The 23276-nt window shown below is 37.7% G+C and overlaps 2 protein-coding genes and 1 long non-coding RNA gene across 4 annotated transcripts; 1 reads left to right on the forward strand and 2 right to left on the reverse strand.

The window, feature by feature from the left end:
- Positions 1–2940: 2940 nt before the first annotated feature.
- LOC105831528 (cell division cycle and apoptosis regulator protein 1) lies at positions 2941–10181 on the forward strand. 2 transcript variants are annotated; one of them, XM_036292269.1, is made up of 15 exons: positions 2941–2998; positions 3579–3706; positions 3785–4056; positions 4147–4398; positions 4741–5007; positions 5083–5308; positions 5492–5769; positions 6544–6799; positions 7804–7869; positions 7950–8153; positions 8275–8454; positions 8542–8892; positions 9026–9395; positions 9479–9822; positions 9894–10181. In XM_036292269.1, the coding sequence occupies exons 1-15, from the start codon at positions 2941–2943 to the stop codon at positions 10179–10181; spliced, it is 3540 nt and encodes a 1179-aa protein (XP_036148162.1). The 2 variants fall into 2 exon arrangements, with proteins under 2 accessions (XP_036148162.1, XP_036148163.1); XM_036292270.1 differs by having other exon boundaries at positions 4744–5007.
- A 1078-nt stretch (positions 10182–11259) lies between these two features.
- Positions 11260–23146, reverse strand: LOC105831533. The gene is made up of 6 exons (XR_003626455.2): positions 23122–23146; positions 13527–13750; positions 13141–13327; positions 12873–13058; positions 12621–12803; positions 11260–12542 (listed from the first exon to the last, which is right to left on the reverse strand). It is a non-coding gene; the product is annotated as a transducin beta-like protein 2 (long non-coding RNA).
- Positions 14096–16892, reverse strand: LOC105831530 (mRNA-capping enzyme). Its single transcript, XM_012671717.3, has 3 exons — positions 15607–16892; positions 15343–15475; positions 14096–15253 (listed from the first exon to the last, which is right to left on the reverse strand). The coding sequence occupies exons 1-3, from the start codon at positions 16524–16526 to the stop codon at positions 14525–14527; spliced, it is 1782 nt and encodes a 593-aa protein (XP_012527171.1). The 5' UTR covers positions 16527–16892; the 3' UTR covers positions 14096–14524.
- Positions 23147–23276: the final 130 nt, after the last annotated feature.

Here is a 23276-nt window from a genome sequence, read left to right on the forward strand (position 1 = left end):
TTTAAACTTGTATGTTTGAATCTGTGTTTTCTTATAAGTAATCTTTAAATGTTATATTTGGTTAATAATAAGTTTCATGCAAAAACTCAAGGATACGGATAGAATTTTAGTCCATAATGTTGAATAATAATGCGATACTTTCATGTGTACATAGAAACGAGCGATCTGCGCGTATGGTGTGTACCACATTTCACAATTTCATGTTTTTAGGCGCACTAAGTAAGATCTACCAAAAAAGTGCGAGAAAGTGTGACAATGAGAGAGCGTATCGCGTCATGTACCTAAACGTTACGAGCTCTGTAATGATTCTCATTATATTTTTGTACATAATTGGGGAGAATTACGAGAGAATAATAAAACGATTGAAATGAAAGAAACTCTGCGTGCTGAAATATTGCAAAGCAGTAACATACAATTTGTCCAACCTGAAGGTAAACTTGCTCTACATAAAATTTCAATTTTTTTTCAAAAGAATACTATAATTTATATTACTAATTAAAGTTTACATAAATGAAAATCTTCATATTCTAAACTTTTTGCGTACGTAAAGAATTAACATTAAATAAATTGCATAACCGAAAGTATTTTGATATAAATAAATAAGACAAACAAAAAGATTTATATTTATTTTTTTTCTCAAAGATGAATATTATATCTATATAATAACTTATTCTACATACATGTAGAATAATTTAATATTGGTATTTTTACGTATGTACAAATAATTTAAAAATTTGGATATTTTTGTTCTATTTGAATATATCAGTAATACAAAGTAATATATCGATATCACAAAATGTTAATTATTTTAGTAATAAATTATAGAATTATTTAAATCCCCCGAAATAGAATGCAATTTTTCAAATTCAAGATACGTTTTTATCAATGCTAATTAAAATCAATGTTAATCATTTATTTATAAAATAAATGATATCCGAATTTGTGCAGACAATAATTACGGCTTTTAATAGCATGAAGTGTCGCAATAACAGAAATGGCAGTTTTTATATATTACAAAAAAAGTATAACACACAAAGAATTATAAATTTTTTTATTTATTTCAACATTCCTCCGTTCATTCTTCTCATTCTCAGAAATGAGCAAAAAGCCTTAATTATAAAGAAAAGGAATAATAAACGGACGCATCACTCACCCTGTAGACACCGTCGTCGTCGCCCGATGCCTCCCCGGGCCTCTGTCAACATGGCTGTTCTTTCACGGCACTCGCGCAATATTCATCGCGGTCGACCGTCGATCACGAAAATATACGAATTTGATCGCGCGATACATAATCGGCACTCCCGACGTTAAGCTCGACTTCGTCATGCGGAGGACGTCATCGGCGCGACGAAAAACGTTCGCGGGCAATCGAAGCTATGCTATGCGGTTTCTCTAAAGTTGGCGCACGAACAACGACGAAAGTTCACAAAGATCAGCGCCAACTTCACGCGCCACCTTCGCGACGATGCCTACACCTTGCGCACCTTGCACACGTACGCACAGCTTTGCTGACGCATGATATGCGACCTCCTGTTCCTGATTTCCGTTACGATATCCCACGATTTCAAACGCGGGAGCAAACGAACGAAAAAGTACATGCGATATATGTATGTCCTCTATAGAATACGAGAGGTACAGCGAAAGCACGGTCGTCGCTTTGTCGCTCGCTCGCGCGCACGGCAGGTAGACTCGGTCGAATTGGAAATTCGCGAAGTGCGGACTTCGTTGTGGAGCGAGCGAGTTGTATTCGTATTGCGCGATTGTCCACAACATTAAGATGCGATAGCAATTACGTCTGTACACGGCTCGACCGTGTCGCGACCGCCGCTCGGCTTGGAATCGAGAGCTCACCAGTTCGCCACCTCGTTACCGGAACTCCATTGACGATTGTACGATTCGAGCGACGGCGGCAACTTCACTCTTGATACGACGCGAGTCAATTTAGCTGCCCAGTCGGAAATGCGATTGAAATTCGAAATACAAAGTATATTTATTTACTGCCTACTAGCGATTTAAATATTCCAATAAGCTAATATTAATTAACATTACTAAACGTATTTAAAATATATACGATATTCGATAGTGAGATTTTATTTGTTTCGCGCTCTGTTTTGCGTTCAAACGTTCAACGGGATCCCAAGAGGGAGAGAGACAGAGAGAGAGAGAGAGCGCGGCGATCGGAGTAAGCGGGAATCGGAAGCAGTGATGGGAACTCGCGAGATATTCCGCGCGGCAGGCGCGTTCGTGCGCATGCGTGAGGTGACGTATCAGTACTTTTTCAGTGACGGTTGTAGGTACTATATCGGGTGCTTACAAGGGTCCAACATGCGTATAAGTGGCTATATTTTATTTTTATTATATGTTGTTTTAATGCGCCATATTTATTATGTTCAATTTTAGTGCAAAAATGCTAATAAGATTTTTATAAGTTTCTTATAATAAATGTTGATATTTATGTAATAAATCGGCTATAATTGTTACAAAAAAATATATTAAATAAATAAAATTTGTTATTGTTCATAAGTAGGATTTTGTTTTAATATAAAATATTAATAAAAACTTTTCTCTTTACAATATTCTTCACATTCTTTTATCGATGAATATTAGGACCTTTACAGTACCACTAAATATATACGTTAATGCGCTGCGCCGCTGTTGCTTAGATGCGCGTGCGCGAGAAATATCTCGCGAGTTCCCATCACTGATCGGAAGTAACGACCGATTTCCGGTCAGCCGAGAGCTCTCTCGACTCTCGACCCTTGGAGAAGACAGTCGCCGCAACGACTCGCGTAGCACGTGCAGTAAGCACGTCCCCCGAGAAACATGGCGCCCAAGTGAAGGACGCTGAGCGCGAGTGTCTACCAGATCCACCGTCGCATTTTCGCATACATCCGTAGAACCGGGGCCCGGCGTGGTCGTGAGGCCCGTCCGTTTCGCAGAATGAGCAACCTGTCGCCGTTCGGCGGCGGCAAGAACCCACCGTGGGTCCGCAATGCAGGTATGAGCCCGTTTCCTCGGCGCGTGTGTGTGTGTTTTTTCCCCACCGCGGAACGGAGGCAGCGAGCGATGCTGCTCCGAATGTTACCCTCGTCGTCGTCATCGTCATCGTTGTCGTCGTCCCGTGTGCAACGTGACGAAAGGCTGCCAAAATTTTTTTTTTAACCGCCGAACCACTCCGCCTCGCGCACGACAGAGCGCAACGGCTTCGATCGCGGTTCGTTACGCAAGCTACCGACGCGTGCTATCATCGTAACGTTTCATTTCTCGGAGCACGGGAGTTGCCAACGATCCCTAAACCTGACCGGACCTGCCAGTGCTGCGGAAGAAACCGTTGCCCTTTTTCCTGCCGTGTTCTGTCCTTGCTCAATGTTGTCGATTACTTCCCGCGGATAAACTTTGCCCTGGATAAAAATCAGCAATAACGATTTCCGGAACATATCGCCGCAAAAAAAGCAACATCTCGGAACTTTTTGTCTCTCTCTCTTTTCTTAGTACATTCTTTAGGCGGTAGAATATATGTGTGTGTATAAAGACTTTTAGTTGCATAAAATGATTTTGGATGATGTTTTTTATAAAAGGACAAGGTATACAAAATATCCAGCAACAAATGTTGGGTCAGGCCATGGGCAGTATCGGAGGGCAGCCTATGGTGCAGTATCAGCAGCAGACCCAACAGGTCTATCAACAGAGTCTGGGGTTACAGCAGGTAGGATAGATCAAGGATTAGCTTTGTCTTTGTGTATTTATATTAATTATTTGTAATAAAATGAATGATTCTGCACAGCCCAACATCACCATGGCATCCATGGCAACCCTCGGTTCAAATTTACCATCGGGTATAGCAGGACAGTTGTATCCCCAGGTCGCTACGGTTTCTTATCCAACGCCACGAGCATTGAATACAAACGCTTTTCAACCCTCTGTAGCTGGCGTGCCACAACAGGTGCAACAAAATGTACCTTCGTCATCGACAAAACAGAGAGTGTTTACGGGTACCGTTACTAAAGTACATGATAACTTTGGCTTTGTAGATGAAGATGTATTTTTCCAAACCAGGTAAGTAAGCTGGGCGAAAAAAATACACACTTTTCTTGCGCTTTACCCTTCGTACATTTTAATGAATCCCTCTTTTCCTCTCTGTTTTAGTGCGTGTGTGAAGGGATCTAATCCCGTAGTTGGAGATCGCGTGCTTGTAGAGGCGTCATACAATCCTTCAATGCCGTTTAAATGGAATGCCACTAGAATACAAGTGCTACCCATGGGCAACAATAGCAACAATGCAAACACTCAACAAACCAACCAACCAAATCGTCAGCAACAGCAACAGCAGCAACAGCCAAACAGGACGTCGAGCACTTACAATGCTGTACCTCCTCCCACAGAAAATCCTAATAACAGGTATAATAAATAATTGTATAATAAATTACCTAATTATGTTATTATGTGATTTATAATCACATTTTTGTAATATAAATTAATGTTTGAATTTGCTTGAATTTGGGTATCCAAATATTTAATATTTGAATTGTCCTCTCATACAGTCAATCACATCAATGTCAATTTAAATTTACCAGTTGTTTATTCAGTATTAATTAATTTGAAGACAATTATTGAGAATATAAGTAAATCAAGAATAGTTGAATCCATCAAACGCTTTGGTATATAAATCTAGATTTTGAAACCAAGTCTAAATTTTAATGAATATTTATTACTTTATTGATGGAATTTTACATATTGTAGTAGGTTTACAACCAGTACACCAAATTCCAACACTACCAGCAACCGTAACAAAGTCAGTAGAGTTAGAGAAAGATCTCCTCGTGAGCGGAGAAACGACGACGAAGAGATAGAAAGAAAGAGACGTCGCGAAGAGAGAATAAGAGAGCGCGAAAAGAAGGAGGACCGTAGCCCATCGAGGACCAGAAGGAGTAAATCACCGAGACCTCGCCGACGTACACGAGTCGTGCCGCGTTACATGGTGCAAATACCGAAAATTGCGCTTGACCTGTAAGTGCAACCTTATTATCTTAAACATATACGTGCACCACATTGGCAGAGTTTTATTGCTGCTTATTATCACAGGCCTGAAGCAGATGTTCTTGAAATAAGAAGACGCTATCAAAATATGTACATTCCTAGCGACTTCTTTTCCACTAACTTCAGATGGGTCGATGCCTTTCCACCACATATGCCATTTACGCTTAATAAACCGTGCTCCTTCCATGTTATGCATAAAGATGTCGATCCATGTAATGAAAATACAGCAGTACTAGAACCATCGGATGCCGATTATCTGTTCTCTGCCAAGGTCTGTCATAGAAATTGTGTGTCACGATTGTCGTTACATATCGACAAGATAGAAACGAGATTTTGTACGAGAGTGTGCCGATATGTGCAATAGAAATTACAATACACACACACACATACACACACACACACATGTGCATCTTGAAATGACTTCACATAATGAATATCTCTTAATTATTTTTAGGTCATGCTCATATCCATGCCCGCCATGGAAGAAATATACAAAAGGTGTTGTGGCGTTTCCGAAGACAGGGATCCTGATCGCGATTACGTTCACCCTACACGCCTTATAAATTTCTTAGTAGGCTTACGGGGAAAAAATGAAACAATGGCCATAGGCGGGCCATGGAGCCCCTCATTAGATGGTCCTAATCCTGAAAAGGATCCGTCTGTGTTAATTAGGACGGCCGTAAGAACCTGTAAAGCGCTCACCGGTATAGATTTGTCCAGTTGCACTCAGTGGTATGTCTTTTCAAATAGAAATACTTTTTGTTGAACGTACATCTCTGGAGCACTTTCATAGACAGCTTTTTTTAAAGCCCCGATTTGTTACAAAAAAAGCAACGTGATATCACTGAATTTTTCTGCCCGTTAACATTGCACATTCTGTATTTCCGTCGATACCACTTTACAAACCAAAGGTCACAATTACGAAACTCTTCTTTTTTTTTTAAATTCCATTCTTTTTTCTCAATTGTTTAGGGCTACATTTCCAAAACTATCTCTCACGACATAAAAACGAGTTATTTGAGAAAAAAAGTTTAAATAAAACACTATATGACGTTAAGATACGATATATACGATAGATACATGTACAATGTACTATCCACGATCTCGACAGAGAGTAACTTCTAATATCAGTTCTCTGACTTGATAAACTATAAGATTGTAGCTCGATCTCTCTGCAGTGGAGGTATGTATTGTATTCTAAACACGAGCGACCGATGGAGATTGCTGCACTGGATCCCGGTTTCGAGCACACCCTCCCCCTCGTCGACGACGATACACGAGCAGTCGCGGCAGAACAAATCATCACTATTGTTCTATTATTATATGATTGTGACCCACTGAGTTGTGCTTTCTCTCTCAAATGGTCTCTACGTTGTGCGCTGTACGTGGCTTTGTATGCAGTGCGTGGGCTTTACGAACAAGCGAGCGAACACTTAGCATATAAGGCAACGCTAAGCGGCATTAATCTGAGTTGACGTTTGGGTATTGTTTTTCCTTGCGGCACAGGTACCGCTTCCTGGAACTCTACTACAGACGCGCGGAAACGACCCACAAGTCCGGGCGAGTGGTACCCTCTCGCGTTGAAACCGTCATACTATTTCTCCCAGATGTATGGAGCTGTGTACCTACCAGATTGGAATGGGACGGGCTGCAACTCAACTATAAGAAACAACTGGAGCGAAAGTTGCTGCGTGCCGCCTCTAATCCCGACGATTTGGACGCTGCCAATGAGACTGATGAGGCTGCCGCCGCTGATCAAAAGGCACTGCCAACATCATCCCATAATTACTTTTATACCTTTTTATTACATATTTATATATTTATATATATTCGTGCCACCGTTTCTCTCCCCATTACTAAACTGAATTTTCAATAGGCTATACTTGTCCATCGATCCTATTCAATAAGTTAATCTGTCTCAGAAATATTGCATTCATTTTTTTCATGAAATTCGTCTTTCATGCATCTATTTTAAAAAAATCAATTTAGGTATATTGGATTAACGTGCGAGATGTGTTTCATCAATAGACAATAGTAAAATTAATGCAAATTTAGTATTGCATTAATAATGGATTGCAAAACTCCAGTCTTTTTAAATGAAATACGTGTTTATGGATTTGACTTCTTCCATAAAATGAGATATTTTATGGGACAAGTTTGTGATATCGCAAAACTAAAACGTCATATATGTACAACTTTTAATAAGGCAAAGTTTGTATGTATATAATTATATTAAGATTGATGTTTTATTGTTATATGTATAAATTAACAAAAACTCTTAATGTAAATGCTTTTAAATGTCGCAAACGAGGATCGACGGGTAATGTATCGCTCCCTTAGCCAATGGCAGTTCACATTGCATTAACAAGAGAAGCAAGCAAGCCTAGCTCGGAGAAGAGCGCAGCTGAGCCATTCCCTTTCCTGTAAACCTTCACCAACATTGAGAAACCATTCAAAAGTTTTTCATTTAATCATCGTTTTATACTACAACATTATTGATATTATCCATAACCTACCGAATCACACAGACACCAGAGCCAGGACACTATGAGATTCTAGCAGTTACTTGAGTCATATTTGACGGTCATCGTGAATGAAGATATGTGTATACCGTTACAATGTGAGAGAGTGTTGAAAAAAAAGTAGAGAGTGATGAAAGAATGAAGAGGGAGTGGTTTCGTTTCGTTATAGGGGCTGCTTCTGTTTTGTAGTTTTCTCTCTAGGCTTTTTACTTCTCTTTCACTAACGTACATTTTCTTCTTTCAGGATGATTCGTTGCCTGAGAAGAAGGATCCTACACACTATTCTGAGCTAGATCCAAAATCTATGAACGTTAGTATTGAAAAATAGAAATAAGATTTTTTTATCTCTGTATCTTTAAGTTTAAATCTGATACATCTTGATCAATGCAGGTAAATGAATTACGTCAAGAATTGGCAGCTCGTAATTTAAGCTCGAAAGGCTTGAAATCACAATTGCTAGCTAGACTTCTGAAAGCTGTAAAGTCTGAGCAAGCCAAAGAGGAAGGTCGACAAGACGAGGCGGATGAAAATGAGGAGGATGTGTCGCCACCATCAAAAGAAGAGGATGATAAAAAATTCAGAGATAGTAAAGATGTAAGTAATCAATGCAATGTATGAACTAGATAATTTTTTCACACTGATATTGAACATAGAATTATTTCTTGAGAATATATTTCAACTCTTTAATATTTATTCATTACCATTGTTTTTATAGCATGATGAAGATAAGAGAAAACTTTATGAACGCGAACGCACTGTACTCGAAAAGAGATACACCTTGCCCGATTCATCACACATTATTGTTCATCCGTCTAGAATGGCCAAGAGTGGGAAATTTGATTGTACAGTAATGTCTTTGAGCGTGTTACTAGATTATAGACCAGAAGATACCAAGGTATCTTATATTGTATTTTCTATTTTAGAAATTAAATATTTTTTTATTTTAAGAAACATTTTGTATATAAATCTTTTGAATATGTAGGAACATTCTTTTGAAGTATCTCTCTTCGCGGAATTGTTCAATGAAATGTTGATGCGGGATTTTGGTTTTCGCATTTATCGTGCGTTATCCAGCCTCCCTGAAAAAACAAAAGAGAAGGATGAGGATAAAAAGAAGGATAAAAAAGATGACAAAAGAGATGACAAGAAAGATGATAAGAGGAAGGAAGATGAGAAAAAATCCAGTAAAAAAGATGAAAGGCGAGATGATAAAAAAAGAGAGGAATCCAAAGATAAAAAAGATGACAAAGATGCGAAATGTAAGGTGGAAGACAAAGATAGAGAAAAAGATAAAAATGATGATGAGGAAGAAGATGAGGATGATGAATCAGATGTAAGAAAAAATTTATTTTTTACATTTTATATTCTATATAAAAATAATTTCTTTAACGAAAAATAGATAGCATTTATTAATATTTAAAGTAGATAATATATTTTTTATATAAATATTGTTATTACTCATACAGGATGATGACTCTGTAAAAGACGGCCGGAAAGACAAGGATAAGGACGGAAAGAAGAGAAAAACAAAGTTATATACACACGATCCTTATCTTTTACTATCCTTTGTGTATTTTGATCAAACGCATTGTGGATATATATTTGATAAAGATATCGAGGAACTTATTTACACCCTGGGATTAAACTTATCAAGAGCTCAAGTGCGAAAACTAGTACAAAAAGTTGTTACGAGAGATTCTCTACATTATCGCAAATTAACGGATAAATCAAAGGAGGACGACTTGAAGGATGAAAAGAAGGATGATAAGGAGAGCGAGAAGAATGAATCTGCTAAAACGGAAAACGAAGAAGATATATTGCGTTCTCTTGCTCTGGGTAATTTATCACATATTTCTACCCAATTTGAAATACCACACAACGTACGATCAAGTTTATTATTATTGCATTTATGTTTATAGGAAATAAAAAATTGTTACCTGTATTTGTGGGTAGTGGACCGCCCTCGAAGAGAGCGCGAAGAGAGGACTGTATTTTAGAGAAAACTGATGAAGAAACGATTCCGGAAGGTATCGTTATGTACAAAGGCTCTTTATTAGATGTAGAAAAACTTGTCAGTCAGTTGAAGAGATCTGAGAAAGCACGTTTAGATACCGAGGATCGTATGATGGAATTGCAGCACGAGTTAACTGTAGTCAATGAAAAATCTACAAAACAAACTAATAGTATTAAGGGTCTTTCAGAAGACTTGAAAATGTACAAAGATAAATTACGAAGTTCAGACGAAAAGCTCAAGAAAGTCTCTGTAAGTATATACGTTTTCTATTTTTTAATTCACAAGAAATACAAATCAGGAATATCATCCCCTTCTTACAGATGGATTGCCATACTTACGTGACTGCAGTGAAAAATATATATCACATAGCGGCCAAAATGATGCAGAGTGATACGAGAAAGGTAGAAGTAGTAGAAATTCAAGATGAAAAAGTTAGTGGAGAGATAAATGGTTCCGATATGGAGAGCAAATTTAAAGCCGATACTCGGTGGGGAGATAACAAAGTTCAAGTAAAAAAGGAACCCGTCGATGTAGAGAAGGATAAGAAATCTGACAATAAAACTTCTGTCAAGAGAGAAATTGCCGAGACGGACAAGGAAAAAAAATAAATCACATTATTTATTGTAGTAGATATGCACAGACATGAAGTTTAATCTTATTTCACATGCACGTGTGCATGCACGTGTTCTGTTAGTAACATAAAAAGAAGAAACAAAGCAGAAGCAACTAGCAAGAGATTCAGTTGACACCAAACCAGGACTCGATTTTGTAACTTTTCACTCGAGTGATAATATGTGGTGGCATCTTAAAATAGTAAAAAAAGCACTTAAAAGCGTGTATAACAGTTCATAGAATTATCGTTAAAATATCTTTTTTATGCATTTTTTCATCGTTTAAAATAAATGAGTTTTAAAAAAATAAGTTTAAAAAGGCTTATGAAATACCATTAATCTGCCATTAAGTGCCAGATATTGATACACCGATATATTATATCATTAATTATAAGTTCCAGAATATGTAACACCACAGTTATTTAATTTGGATAAAAGACGCGTGAAGTTTTTCACTATTGGTAGTGGTAACGCAACACATGAAATGTATTGCGTTCCATGGTCGTTCCATCGCTTATTTACATTGTCACGAATATAAAATTATTTCTGAAACTTATCTATAAGAACATTTGAAACTATTTTGTGTATTTTAAACTTAAGTGATAATGAATATAATATCAGTTATATTGTAACATTAAATTACATTTTTGTTTCATTTACCATTTTTAAACTATTTTGTTCTTAAAAAATTAATAATATTAATTGGTCTAACATACATCATTTAATGCAATAAATATTTATAACGCAATAAATGTAATACTAATGGTAAAGTTATATCAATATTTGATTTCAGGTATATCTGTATTATGTTTTTTATTGAATTTTGCGAAATTCTCTTATATCGTGCGCTGTTAATTTTATAATATAATCAGCGCAACATATAAAATTTCGGAACTGTTTTTTTTTAATGCGTTTACAGAAAAAATTTTATATAAAATTGTGTTCAAGAACAACAAAACTTTCAATAATTTTATGAATAATGAAATGTTTGTTACTGTGCAGCAATAAAATTTTTTGTCGCTGTAGGTGAGAAAATATGTATAGTTTCAAAGAAATTCAAGTCAAACGTGAACGGTTTTTTTTTCTTAGCCTAAGGTAGTATAAATACCATAAATTTATAATATTCTTTAAGTTACGCATTGTTCATCGAATGTCAGACACATTTATCCAAAAATTACGCAAAAACGTGTTCTTGAACGTGAGCGATCGTGCGTGGTCGCGCGTTCCATCTCCGAGACTTACAGTTTGCAACTCACGATGCCAAGGATACTATTTTGTACATAGTTTACCTATTATAAAGAAATTTTTTGTAGTTTGTTAATAGAAGGCCACAATCTTGTCAAAAAAAAGAGAGCAAAAGTAGCACCGTACGAGAATATATAAAATAAGAACATAAAATACGCGAAGTTCCGAATCTGTATGTTAATGCTATACAAATCTTATAAAATAAATCTGTAATTATCCTGGGCACATGGTAGTCAAAATACTACGGTAACAATAAAAATTGTTTAAACAGTGACAACGTCTTTGACAATCTATAATATATAGCAATTCTGTATCAATTACAGCTATAAGCTAATTTTTTTAGCTAAAATGTTAATTTGCAATTGAATAACAATTCCATTCACTTATGTGATAGAATTCGAGAGAAATATAGAATACTAAAAATATCTTTTAATTAATCTATTTTATTCAAATAGAAAATGAAAAAATATATATATTTATAGTCTTTTTGGCATTGCATACAATTTTTATTATATTGCATCAAATGGAATACGAGTTTGAAGTTTTGGGGTATTCAGAAACATGAGCTGAAAAAATACAGAAAGAATTAGATTTTATTAATTTGAAAAAGTTTATTCCCAATGTCGCTTACACAGATTTCCAAAATTTACTTCGTAAAATTGTAAGTACATGTAAATTCATTGTAGACGACATTAAGAATTAAACATTTAGTAATGGTTCATGCATACGAAAATTATTTTTATTTGCAGAAAATAGATAAATTCATGTATTAATTATTTACATGATTATGACAGAAAGCATTAAACCCCGAGATAATAATTTCATTTATTTCTTTAATCAATCTCTTCGTAAAAAAAGTCGATGTAGGAGGGAAAGCGAATTGATGTCATTTTGGACATTTCTCTCCTATCTTCTCGAGCAATTCCTTGTTATCGCGAATCATCTTTTCTAGGCGTTCCTTTGTCGCCTGTGTCTGCCGCTGCTCCAGTTTGCGTTTAGCAGACTCTATTGCGGTACGGTATCCAGTGACATTATGGAAAATCTTGATGTGTTTATCGCCCGCAGCCAATAGATATTCTCCCATAGCGTCGAATGCCAGGCATGTTATGGGCCCTGCAAAAGAAAATTGAAGAACTCGTCAAAAAATCTTTGAACCCATTATGAAAGTCAACAATGTCTATGTAATTTTACCGAGAAAGATATCTTCTATGGTGGTATCCAGAACACCGGTAATGGTAGAATAGAAGGATATTGACGATCCATGAGCGATCACGAGGACTTCCGCGTTCGGAGATAAGGCGAGGCTTGCTGGTACCGTAGTGTCCCAGGTGCCAGTCGTCAAAACGTGCGGATCTTCCCCTTTTTCAAATTCGACTGGGAAAAAAATACGCATAAGAATTTCATGCTTAGATCACATATTTAATCGATTGTATAATACGCTACTTTTTGTGTTATAAAAACGATACGTCCCGTCCTTGGACACAGTGGCCATGTGGCTGGTATCAGCGCTAAAACCGAAGTCGTAAACCCCGGACGTGTGTCCAGCGAGGTTGAACGCCTTAGCCACCGTCTTAAACTCTCCGGATTTGCTGAAGACCACTTCCCATATGTTCACATCTGGTGTAAAGCCTTGCGATTGAAAGATCTTATTAAAGTACACTTATTTCATAGCTGATAAAAATTCTATTTGTTTGACAATGAAACAGCTTACCCGAGGCAGCAACGAATCGGCCGCAAGGTGATATCCGTGCGCGATAAGTGGATCCTTGATGCATCTCCACCGTAGCCAGCGTCTGTCCCTTCAAGTCCCATATAATAAGATCATTCACTTTACTACACGTGATGATGTATTTCCCCGTGCACGCGATATCCATTCCAACGACATCCTCAGTGTGACGCTGTAGTTATGAAAAAATTAATAAGACAAACAGATTCTATAAAGTAACAAATTTATACAGCAGATAAATTGTGAATAATATTAAATCCAGCACAAAAAAATATACGTACAATTATGTTATTCACTATTGTTATTTTTAAATTTTGAGGAATATAGATAATAAAAAATATTTTGAACAAGTAATATAAAGAATGTAAAACCTGAGGAAATTCGAGAGCTTTAGTCGCAGAAGCTAAGTGACCATCCGGTTTCTTCGCGATCTTGTACACCTCGATGGCATTGGCAACGGCTTTATGAATGATGAATGCCTTTCCATCGGGGGACCAGCGTATCAAAGTCGCGTGATCGAATTCTATGTTAATGCGCAGGGATTTGCGATCTTTAGACGTAAAGTCTTTTACGTACCACAGCAACACGGTACGATCTGTAACAAAATATGTAAAATAAGATAAGCTTCTGCCATATAAAAAGATTTTTAACTATAATTTGAAACATCTAATTTTCAAAATTATTTTCTCGAAAAAATAAAGCTTATGAACAAATTTTATATTTTCTATACTTTTTACTTATTTCTTATGAAGAATTATCTCTTTCAGTTATATTATCCCTTTCAATTATTCTTTCGTAAAAATATAAAATATAATAAAATGTACAATGTGAATATTATATTAATCAAAAAGAAACCGCAATAAAGAAAAAAAGATGAACATCTCGATGTTTTATTCCATTAATTACATAATCTAAGGTAAATAATTATGAAGCGTAAACATGTTATTACAAAATGTTTTTATTCAACAATTATATTCAATAATCTCAATTGATCAAAATATGTATATTATACAATGAAAACAAATTGAATATCTTGATAATGATAATTCTGACTCAAGAACATTTATCACAAAATTAAACGTTGGGATTTATAATAAGTGTTCATTATTCTTACATGATCATGCTGTTTGTCTTCTATAATAAGCAAACAAATATCTTTATCTTATCTTCAAACCTATTTAAAATTCCTAAAAATCAATTTTATCGAAACTACAATCGTCTAAAATTAAATCCTTCTTGAAATTAAAATTTCTACATTCTAATTAAATAAATATAGATCGAACTAAGTCTTCATTCCCTGGACAATTATTAAAACGTCACGTTGTAAAAGTCGCGGCATATTTATGATTAATATTAAGATATAACGCATTCAAGGTTTAGGTTTTTTGTTTGGTGGTGGCATAAGGTCCGTGTCATCCCGTGCAAATCTGTATTTCTCGATATAATCCAACAGCCGCTCTTTCGTAACCGGCTTATTGATGCTCCTGCATACAGCCTCAGCAGTTGAGATTGAATTTGGATAAGATTTGTCTATTCGTTGTCGCATGAAGACCCATTGACCATTTTCGAATTTACACTCGACAATCGCGTTGTCCATATCTCTTATCTGCTTGGTGATTTTGAGTGTGCCATATGGCGTATTCAATCCTCCCACGTAAAGATGACCAATCTTTCGCGGCACAATCCCCACGCCAGATTCCGTGACAATCCTCAGTTTAAAATCTACGGAGTTCAACGACAATGGCTTCCACTTCAAAACCTCTGTGGAAACTCCCGTACAGTACTTCTCCTTAGCGGGTTGAAATATCAAACCATCTGGCTCATGAGAGAGTTGCTTCGCAAATTTTTCGCCCAACAGACTCTTGCTCTGCGTCACATCCCAAAAATACTTGAGTCGCACGGAAAATGGCTCCCGTTCCTTTATTAATCGTCCTTCTTTCATAGCTCTGAGCCTACCGGCGATTATCTTTGTCTCGATAATGGAATAACGATCAGGATCAAATGGTAATTTACTAACATCTTGCCCATCATACATAATAACGTCGTATACCAAATATCTAGGAATATCTTTGCCTCTGTCTTTGTCAATCACCATTTCCTGCAAATTCAAAATTCCATAAAAAAAACAAATCCAAACATTTTCCATAGTTCTATAAAATATCTATTAGCAAAGCTATTTTAACTTACACCATCCATTAGAGTATCTCTCAAACATCGGTTTTCTCGTACATGTGGAAATTTCAAACCATTTACCTCAAAGACACTGTTGTCCCTATCTATAAAAAATATTTCTCCATCACCTTGTACTAACATCATGTATCTACAAACAAAAAACAGTAGATGAGCTACAAAGTTTTTTTCCTACACATATACAGATAAATTAAATATTCAACGTGTTTTTAAAAGTAACATATACAATTTCAAATGTATACAAATAAATTTTCAACTGACCTTGTGCCATCGGCTTTCCAAGATACTCTATATGGCTTTGTGTGTAACAGCATTATATTTTCGCAATCCATGGATACAGGCTGAGAACCGGGAAATCCTGTCTTCTCCCATCCACAGATCTCTTGGACTCGCCTCTGGATTCCAAACAGTTTCTTTTTTTCTAAAATTGGAGTAACGCCAGGTATACCAGCCATAAATACTGGATTTTTATTAAAAGTATTTTCGCGTCTTCTTTTCTTGCTGCCCTTCTCCTCCTGGCAATTCTCGTTCTCCGTGCTCGGTCCTTCGTCAGTGTCAGGGATATTGGCCTCGTCGTATTCCAAACACCACGCTGGTCTCGCGGGTGGTGGTGGCGCATCGTCCATATCATCATATCGTTTGTATAGTTCTTTTATATAATCGCCTTTGTAAATTCCAGGTGGTCGCGCGGTGGCAAATTCCGCCAGGCCCGCGTCAACACTAGTCCCGTCCATCTCCACCAGGTAACTGATTATGAGAAAACCAGTCCTATTGAAACCATGCGTGCAGTGCACGCCGATAATTTCCAGTGGATTGTGAGCAATAAAATTGTTGCAAAGCTGCACGAAGGCGCGGGTCTGCTCCTCGGACGGGGTCTCGCCGTGGCCGCGGCATTGCAGCTTCACGTACCTACAATCGTAATTCTCTATGCTGTCTTTATTGTAAAACCTCGATGTGTTGGTCAGGTCTATCCACAGGCCCATCTTCAATTTTTGACTTTTCAGGTAGTCAAAAAGCATGTCCAGGGTAAAGCGACACGCCTCGGGCACCTGGCTATCGTAGGCCGAGGACAGGGGCGTCTTGAAGGCCAGGAACTTGCCCTGGATCAGCCTCATCGCCTTGCGCGGACAGTCGAGCCAGCGAGGTGGCACTCCGCGAGAACCTTTGTTCTCGCTCGACATTTTTCATTCGAGCGTTAAGAACGTGACAGGCGTGAAGTGGTGTGAAGTCTCACCTTGCAAACCTGCGACGAACGATCTGACATGTCACTCGCTTGGTTGGCGAGAAACGACAGTCGCTCGGCCAGAAATCTAACCTACTTCCTCGCCTACCAAACGTCCGGCAGGACGTCCCGGCGTACCCTCTTCACGAAACCTGTGCCCGGCCCACGTCCGGAAGCGAATTCCCTTGAAATCAAAGACCAGCGAGACGATTCTGTTCCATTATTGAACGATATCACCAAAACATGCGGTAAGTAACGACGTCAACCATGGTGACCGCCATTGCGTGTTACTGCGCGGCTCACGGCTGACGACCGTGGTCAGCGGTGACGATTGTCCGCGTCGGTGGATTATCGATCGAGATTCTCGAAACGTCGCGGTCGATGTATACGCGGCGCGCGAAATATAAACGCCGAGGCAAAACTTAAAACTAGTCGTATTATTTTATTCTCCTTGTCCATTATTTCTGCAAGTTATAATTCATAAATTGTGATATTTATAATTAATAAAATATTTTTTTTCAAAATTAGTTTAAGTTTTAAGTTTTGCAATTGATAATCAATAAATTTATAATTGGACTTTTTATAAGTTAATCAAAGTTAGTGAGATCGGCTTCGAATTTCGAAAGAAGGAAAAATGAAAAATTGTCAAAATTATTTATTTCGATGAGAAGCATCACGAATTAAAAACAAGCTAAACTTCACGTCGGAATTTCAAAGAATTAAAGAAAGAGATAAATTGAAATGGGCTTTAAATTTCAAAGGCCAAGTTCTGGGGATTTAAACTTCGGTAGAGGACTCAGTTGCATACGCTGTGCTGCACTAGCGCACTCTAGAAATTGCATGTAACATATACAAAACACGCTGCACTTCGCTCGGTAAAACAATACGCACATTAAAAATTATGTGATATTTATAATAAATATTTATAAATACTTATTTCTATTTATTCCTTAAAAATATTATATAAATATTTTATACATATTTTATATACATGAAAGAAAAATCTTTATTCAACATATTATTAAAATATAGACTAAATATTTTATACAATATTTGTGGTAAATAAAAAATAAAGATTTGTAGTAATAATATATTTTGTAAATATTTATAAATATTTTTATAATATTTATGATAAATCTTTATGATCTGTCAAATCTAAGACCACAAAATTATTTATAAAATATTTGAATAAATATTTATAAAATATTCAAATAAATATTTTAGAAATATTGAGTGCTGTCTGGGTTAAGAAAAAGAGATTTCCAGGGGAGTAAAGTACGCTGGAAAATCTCTGAATATCATAGAAAAACGCAGGGATTTCGAAAGAATAATATAAGTGTCAGACGTTTAAATTGTTCGATCGGTTTAAATTATCAGTAAACACAAAACGTGTTATTATGTACATATTCAGTCATGTTAACCGTACACTTCTCTCGGTTAAATATTAGACGCGGTCGCGCACATACGGTTTCGTATCGTCGAAAATAGAAAGCGCGCGAGGGGTGCAGAAGAACGAGAAGGCGCCGTACGCGCAAATACAACAGCAAGAAGGGAAATCGCAGCTCGCGGTTTCGCACGGCGAAGAAAAATATTCCGGCCTTGAGGGCCTCTGGCGTGTCATCGGGCACCACGGCCGTGCCGATTTTCTTTCTTTATTCCACGTGCGCGACCGCGCGCGCGCGCGCGCGAATTTAGCCGGGTTAAAAAGCTGCAGTCCGCGGCGAACAATTCGCGGGGGCGGGGAGGAGAGCGAGCTTCGTAAAAATGTTCGTATGACTCATGGTCGATTCAGGTGAATGGGTCGCGGTGCTCGAGAGAGACAACGCGATCGCAACCGTCGTCCTCGAGGGAAGAAGAGAGATCTTTTTCGATACATGCACCTCTGTATGCGCGCACGATGACGAACAGTGTTTGGCCGCGTAAGCTCGCGCTTCCGCGGAATCGCGCGGGACGAATGGCAAAGCCGAGATCTCGACGTGCAAGCGTTATGACACGCACGCTCGCGCGCACACGCACACACACGCGGCCGGAGAAAGCGCGACGAGCGTCTCTTTCTATTTGACGTATATCTCCGTCGTAAGGGAGAGCTCCGACGGAACCGGCTCGTTATCGCTTGTCTCGCCGCGCGAGAGCCGAATTTAAGCTCGATTACGATACGCGAAACGACCTACACCCCTTTCGAAAGCCGTCACGGAGCGAGAGGCAACTTTAAATTGGAGACAAACTTCCTGCGGAAACTCGCGTTCGGCCGCGGGAGAATTCCGCGAACGACGGATAAAGATCTAGATAAACCAAAAGGAAATTTGCGACGTAAACACCTTATCTTGCGGTGTTGCAATCACCTACCTGCGGCTTTGTTTTTTTTTTCTTTGAATAACATAGAAAGCTTCGTTCAATCACCGCAATTTCGGGGAAACGAATTTCGAGGAGCACGAGGATAGACTAATATTAGTAATTAATTATGTTAGAGATAGATGTGAGATTTTCATCTTACTTACATACCGTTTGGATCTCCAAATCTCTAGATTTACTGCAATTTCGCGCGGAATTATCGACGACGACGGGATTAAAGGCGATGATAAATTTAAAATTCATCGGAGCCATAATTTGTCACGCCATAAAAGTCTTTTGGATCCACGCGCTTTTACATAAGATTACGAAGACTCGTGAGCGATTTCATTTCTGATTTAAGGTGACAAATGTGTTTTCCCTCTCTCGCAAAAAAAACATCGAGGTTTTGCGGATATCTAAAAAATATTTTGAGAATCAAAGTTGTCTTTTAGGTTTCTAAAAACCTAAAAGATTCTCTCCATAATAGATATCTTAAAAAGTTATATATATATATATGTACATATAATCTCAAAACATGTGGTAAGACAACTTCTACATTTCCCCGAGACAAAGCGATGAGCAAACCCATCAGTTTTACGTTCGAGTCTCTTCCTTTTTTTTCAAGGGGAGATCGAATCCGCCGACCCGGGGCGATCATTAAATATTCCGGAGGCGGGACGAGCCGTCGAGGATGATTGGGAAATCTTCTCCGACGGAAAACGCGCGCGGGCACGTGGCCCCGCCGCTTTTGTTTGCGGATTGCGACACGCGACCGCGTTCCCCGCTCCCGATCCCGGGCACCTTCTTCATCGCCGTCCCCTTTGTGCCGCGAAAGAGAAACGGGAAACGTGGGGCCAGCGGCAAAATAATCGGCGGGCCTCGCCGCGCGAGCACGTATGCGACCGGATATCAAAATATATTATCCGCGTACGTGTCGTACGTCATCGATAATTCATTTCTCGCCTCTTACGCCTCTCGCATTTTCTCGCAGCACGTGCGGAACGATCGTCCCTCCCTCCCCTGTTAACGTAATTCCGTTCCTACGTCAGATTAATTATTCCAGAGGCGCAAAAGAAGATAATGCAATTGTCGCTTGACGATGAAAACGAACGCGAACCAAAGAGACGTAATTGTCGTAATTTTTAAAAATCAGATTATTCTAAATAACAAAATAACAATTAGAACATGGATCAAATATTTTATTTTTAAATCAAATGTATATGAAATAATAGAGAAATATCGTTTTTTTTATATAGAAAATAAATAATGGTTAGAAAAAAAGTTAATCAATAAAGTTTAGTGTTTTGAAAATGATTAGTTAAAAGCAAAAACCAGCTTGTTTAAGATTAACTAATTACTGAAGTTAAAATTTATTAAGCCATCAACCCCCTAATAATTAGATAACAATGTAAAAAAATATGTTATTCAGTCAAAAATATGTATACATGATCTAAATATTAATAGTTTTATGTCTATAATAAATATCACCCAATATTTGCTTATTGCTTATGAAAATTCTACTGTGTAATTAAACGTCTAAAATTAGTCGCTGACAAATAACACGTTAACGTATCGAACTGCTTCTCTTTTCGCGAGAAACTCGCCGGAATAGGCAAGGATTGCCAGTCAAGTCCGCGAAGTGCAAAATATGTCTATTTTCGGAACTCTCGTCGCTCGTGTCCTCGCAAATGCGTGCGCTGCGTACGTAATGCGCTACACACGCGTTTTATCAAATCCACCAAATCCACTACATCCACTTTGATAAGATTTCAAGGCAGATAATGAATGTTTATTACGCGAACAGCGCTCACGTCGTCGGACAACTCTCGTCAGCAATTAATTTAATAGTCTGACGAAACATTCATATGTATCTTTTTTTCCTTCATCATTCAACTTAAATTGCGACACATGAAAAATTAAGCTGAGACTTCATAAATTCCAACTTAAAGATAAATGTGTTATTACAATCTTCAAATCTAACTGGTTCAAATTGCTTATTTACAGTTACTTGATAATCAATGGTAAACTTTTTTCTAAATTCTATTAATTTATCGCATAATAAAATTTAACCGAATGATAATTTAGATCATATATGGATTTAATTCATTTGTCATCTTCTTCATTGCCACGAAACTCCGCGCAAAAAATGCCACGGTGCGCAAGAACATTCTGACATTGAATCGAAATTTCCAATCGGCGCTTACGTAGAAATTTCATTGGATCGACACCCAACGGTAGCGTGAACGCTATCGAATGTTACATTAATCGGCTAGACTCCGCTGGCAACCGCAAGCGGATCGGCGCGCGAAAGGAGGCCAGGCGTGGCGGAGGAACAACGCGATTTATCTCGCGCTTGCAAGTTCAATGCTGATTACTCATCCTGCGTCTCGGACGTCTGGATTATGATTATCATCCTCTCACGGCACACTTTCTAAATGCGGCGGTGCCCTCGCCCGAGACTCCGAATTGCCGTCGCGGAACGTGCCCGGGATCACGGTTGCACCGAAGCTTAAAAGTCAAGCACGTAGAGCGACGTATCTGGAGCATCGAGCAATCGTCAGAATTCAGATTCAGCGACGTGGCAAAGTTTGCCCAAGAGAAAGAGAACTTAAATATAAACCTGTTATTTTTATTCTCGAAAAATCAAACCATGTCTTCCAACTTCAATGATACTTTTGTGACTCAAAATTGTTCTTATCAAGGAAAAATCGGCTTCAAAATAACGCACTGAGAAATAAGTTACTATTTTATTTGACTAAATGTTTCAGCTTGATTAAATTTTTCCGATATTTATATATTTAAACTGAATTATACGATATTTTACTAAAAATACTACAAAATTAACTAAAAAATTTAATCGATTTGAAAAATATAGTTAAATTAACAATTTTTTCTCAGTGTACCGTATGTGCATCGAGTAAAGCTAATGAAACATAAATTCGCAAAAATTTAACGTAATTAAACCTTCCATGGCGAGCGAAATCGTACGCGTGTTGTATTGTTAAAAAGCCATCCATTATCAATGAGAATACTTCGATACCAGGCGATGATTGCGAGATCTTTATACGTTTGACCTGTGATTAAATGCATGTGGCATTATGATCAAGGAAGATACAAGTATCAGCCACGATATGCATAATAACATATCACGTAACCAAGAAAATATCACATGAAACATGATACTCACTTGCGCTTGTAGATAAATCAGCAAATGTTACTTGACTAATATTCCAGATGGAAAAATCAGTTGAATTCTAGATGGAAGCCATTAGAATTGATCGAATCACGATTTCGAATCATCCACAAATTTGTTTTCTTTTTTCGACCTTTTTTTTAAAAACTCGGGATATTCTCTGATTTATCCTGACTTTGAATCAGCAGGGACATCGTCTGGGATGACGTTCAAGGTGGAGTATCGTTGATAGCGCGCGAACGCGAAGAGAAAGTTTAACGCCTCCGCGTCCTTCTTCTCTTTGCCACGAGTCGCGGTCCTTTCTATCACGGAAAATAAAATATGCTCGTCGAGAAAAAGAGAAAGAAAGAAAGGCAGAGAGATGACGGCAAAAGAAAGTTGTTGCATCGTTATCGCGGTGGTTTTCACCTGGCTTGCCCTGATAAAAGCTCTAGCAATAATAAGTTCATATCAAATCGCCAAAGTAACGAACTCTTTACACTATTTATTATTACTTGCGTACCGCATTTTATGGCGTAAATCAAATGTTATGTTAGTTAACTTACATATCGAATCATTGCCACATTATAAAGAAGTAAAAAACAAAAATATTTATGAAATGCAATGAAAATCTTGTTTCTTTAATCTTGGGAGACATACCGAATTTATTTCGTTTAATTCTGCGAAGTGAACTAATTTCACTATCTAAATGCTGTTTACAAGTGAATTAAAAAAAAAAAAAAGTTAAATCGTCGAGGCTATAAAATACATCTACAATATATTATTTCTACAATATGTTATTCCTACACCATTTCGTAACTTTCGTTCGTAGTAAATATTTGTAAAAGTTCGAGAGATAATTTCGAAAGTTTCATGAGTCACCAAACCAAGCAGAAAATGGCAACGATGATAAATCGGGGGGGACGCTGATAAAATTTGCACAGGTCTCGAGAGTATGATTGAACGATAATGTAAAAAAAAAAACGTCGATATTCGTGGGAAAACCCGCGCTACCCGATCAAATACATTTGTGTAAATTTGGAGAACAAACATTGCGCCATTGGTTGCACTTCACTCCGTGTATTAGCGTACGCCAAAGTACGGTCGTTAACAAACAAACACTCTTGCTTACAAGCGTACACGCCACTGATTATTGAGCAATAAACGCAGAATCGCCTGCGTATGTACCGTCGTTAAACGGACGCA

The sequence above is a fragment of the Monomorium pharaonis genome, chromosome 9 (assembly GCF_013373865.1).
Source record: "Monomorium pharaonis isolate MP-MQ-018 chromosome 9, ASM1337386v2, whole genome shotgun sequence".
NCBI classification, from domain to species: Eukaryota; Metazoa; Arthropoda; class Insecta; order Hymenoptera; family Formicidae; genus Monomorium; species Monomorium pharaonis.

Bases quoted from the DNA above. Each gene is read 5' to 3' on its own strand.
- LOC105831528 (XM_036292269.1), top strand. From the start codon at position 2,941: ATGAGCAACCTGTCGCCGTTCGGCGGCGGCAAGAACCCACCGTGGGTC. The intron at 4,057-4,146 runs GTAAGTAAGCTG...TCTCTGTTTTAG, and splicing joins GATGTATTTTTCCAAACCAG to TGCGTGTGTGAAGGGATCTA. The intron at 8,455-8,541 runs GTATCTTATATT...TTGAATATGTAG, and splicing joins ATAGACCAGAAGATACCAAG to GAACATTCTTTTGAAGTATC.
- LOC105831530 (XM_012671717.3), bottom strand. From the start codon at position 16,526: ATGTCGAGCGAGAACAAAGGTTCTCGCGGAGTGCCACCTCGCTGGCTC. The intron at 15,476-15,606 runs GTCAGTTGAAAA...TTTTGTTTGTAG, and splicing joins TGGAAAGCCGATGGCACAAG to ATACATGATGTTAGTACAAG. The intron at 15,254-15,342 runs GTAAGTTAAAAT...TTGAATTTGCAG, and splicing joins GAGATACTCTAATGGATGGT to GAAATGGTGATTGACAAAGA.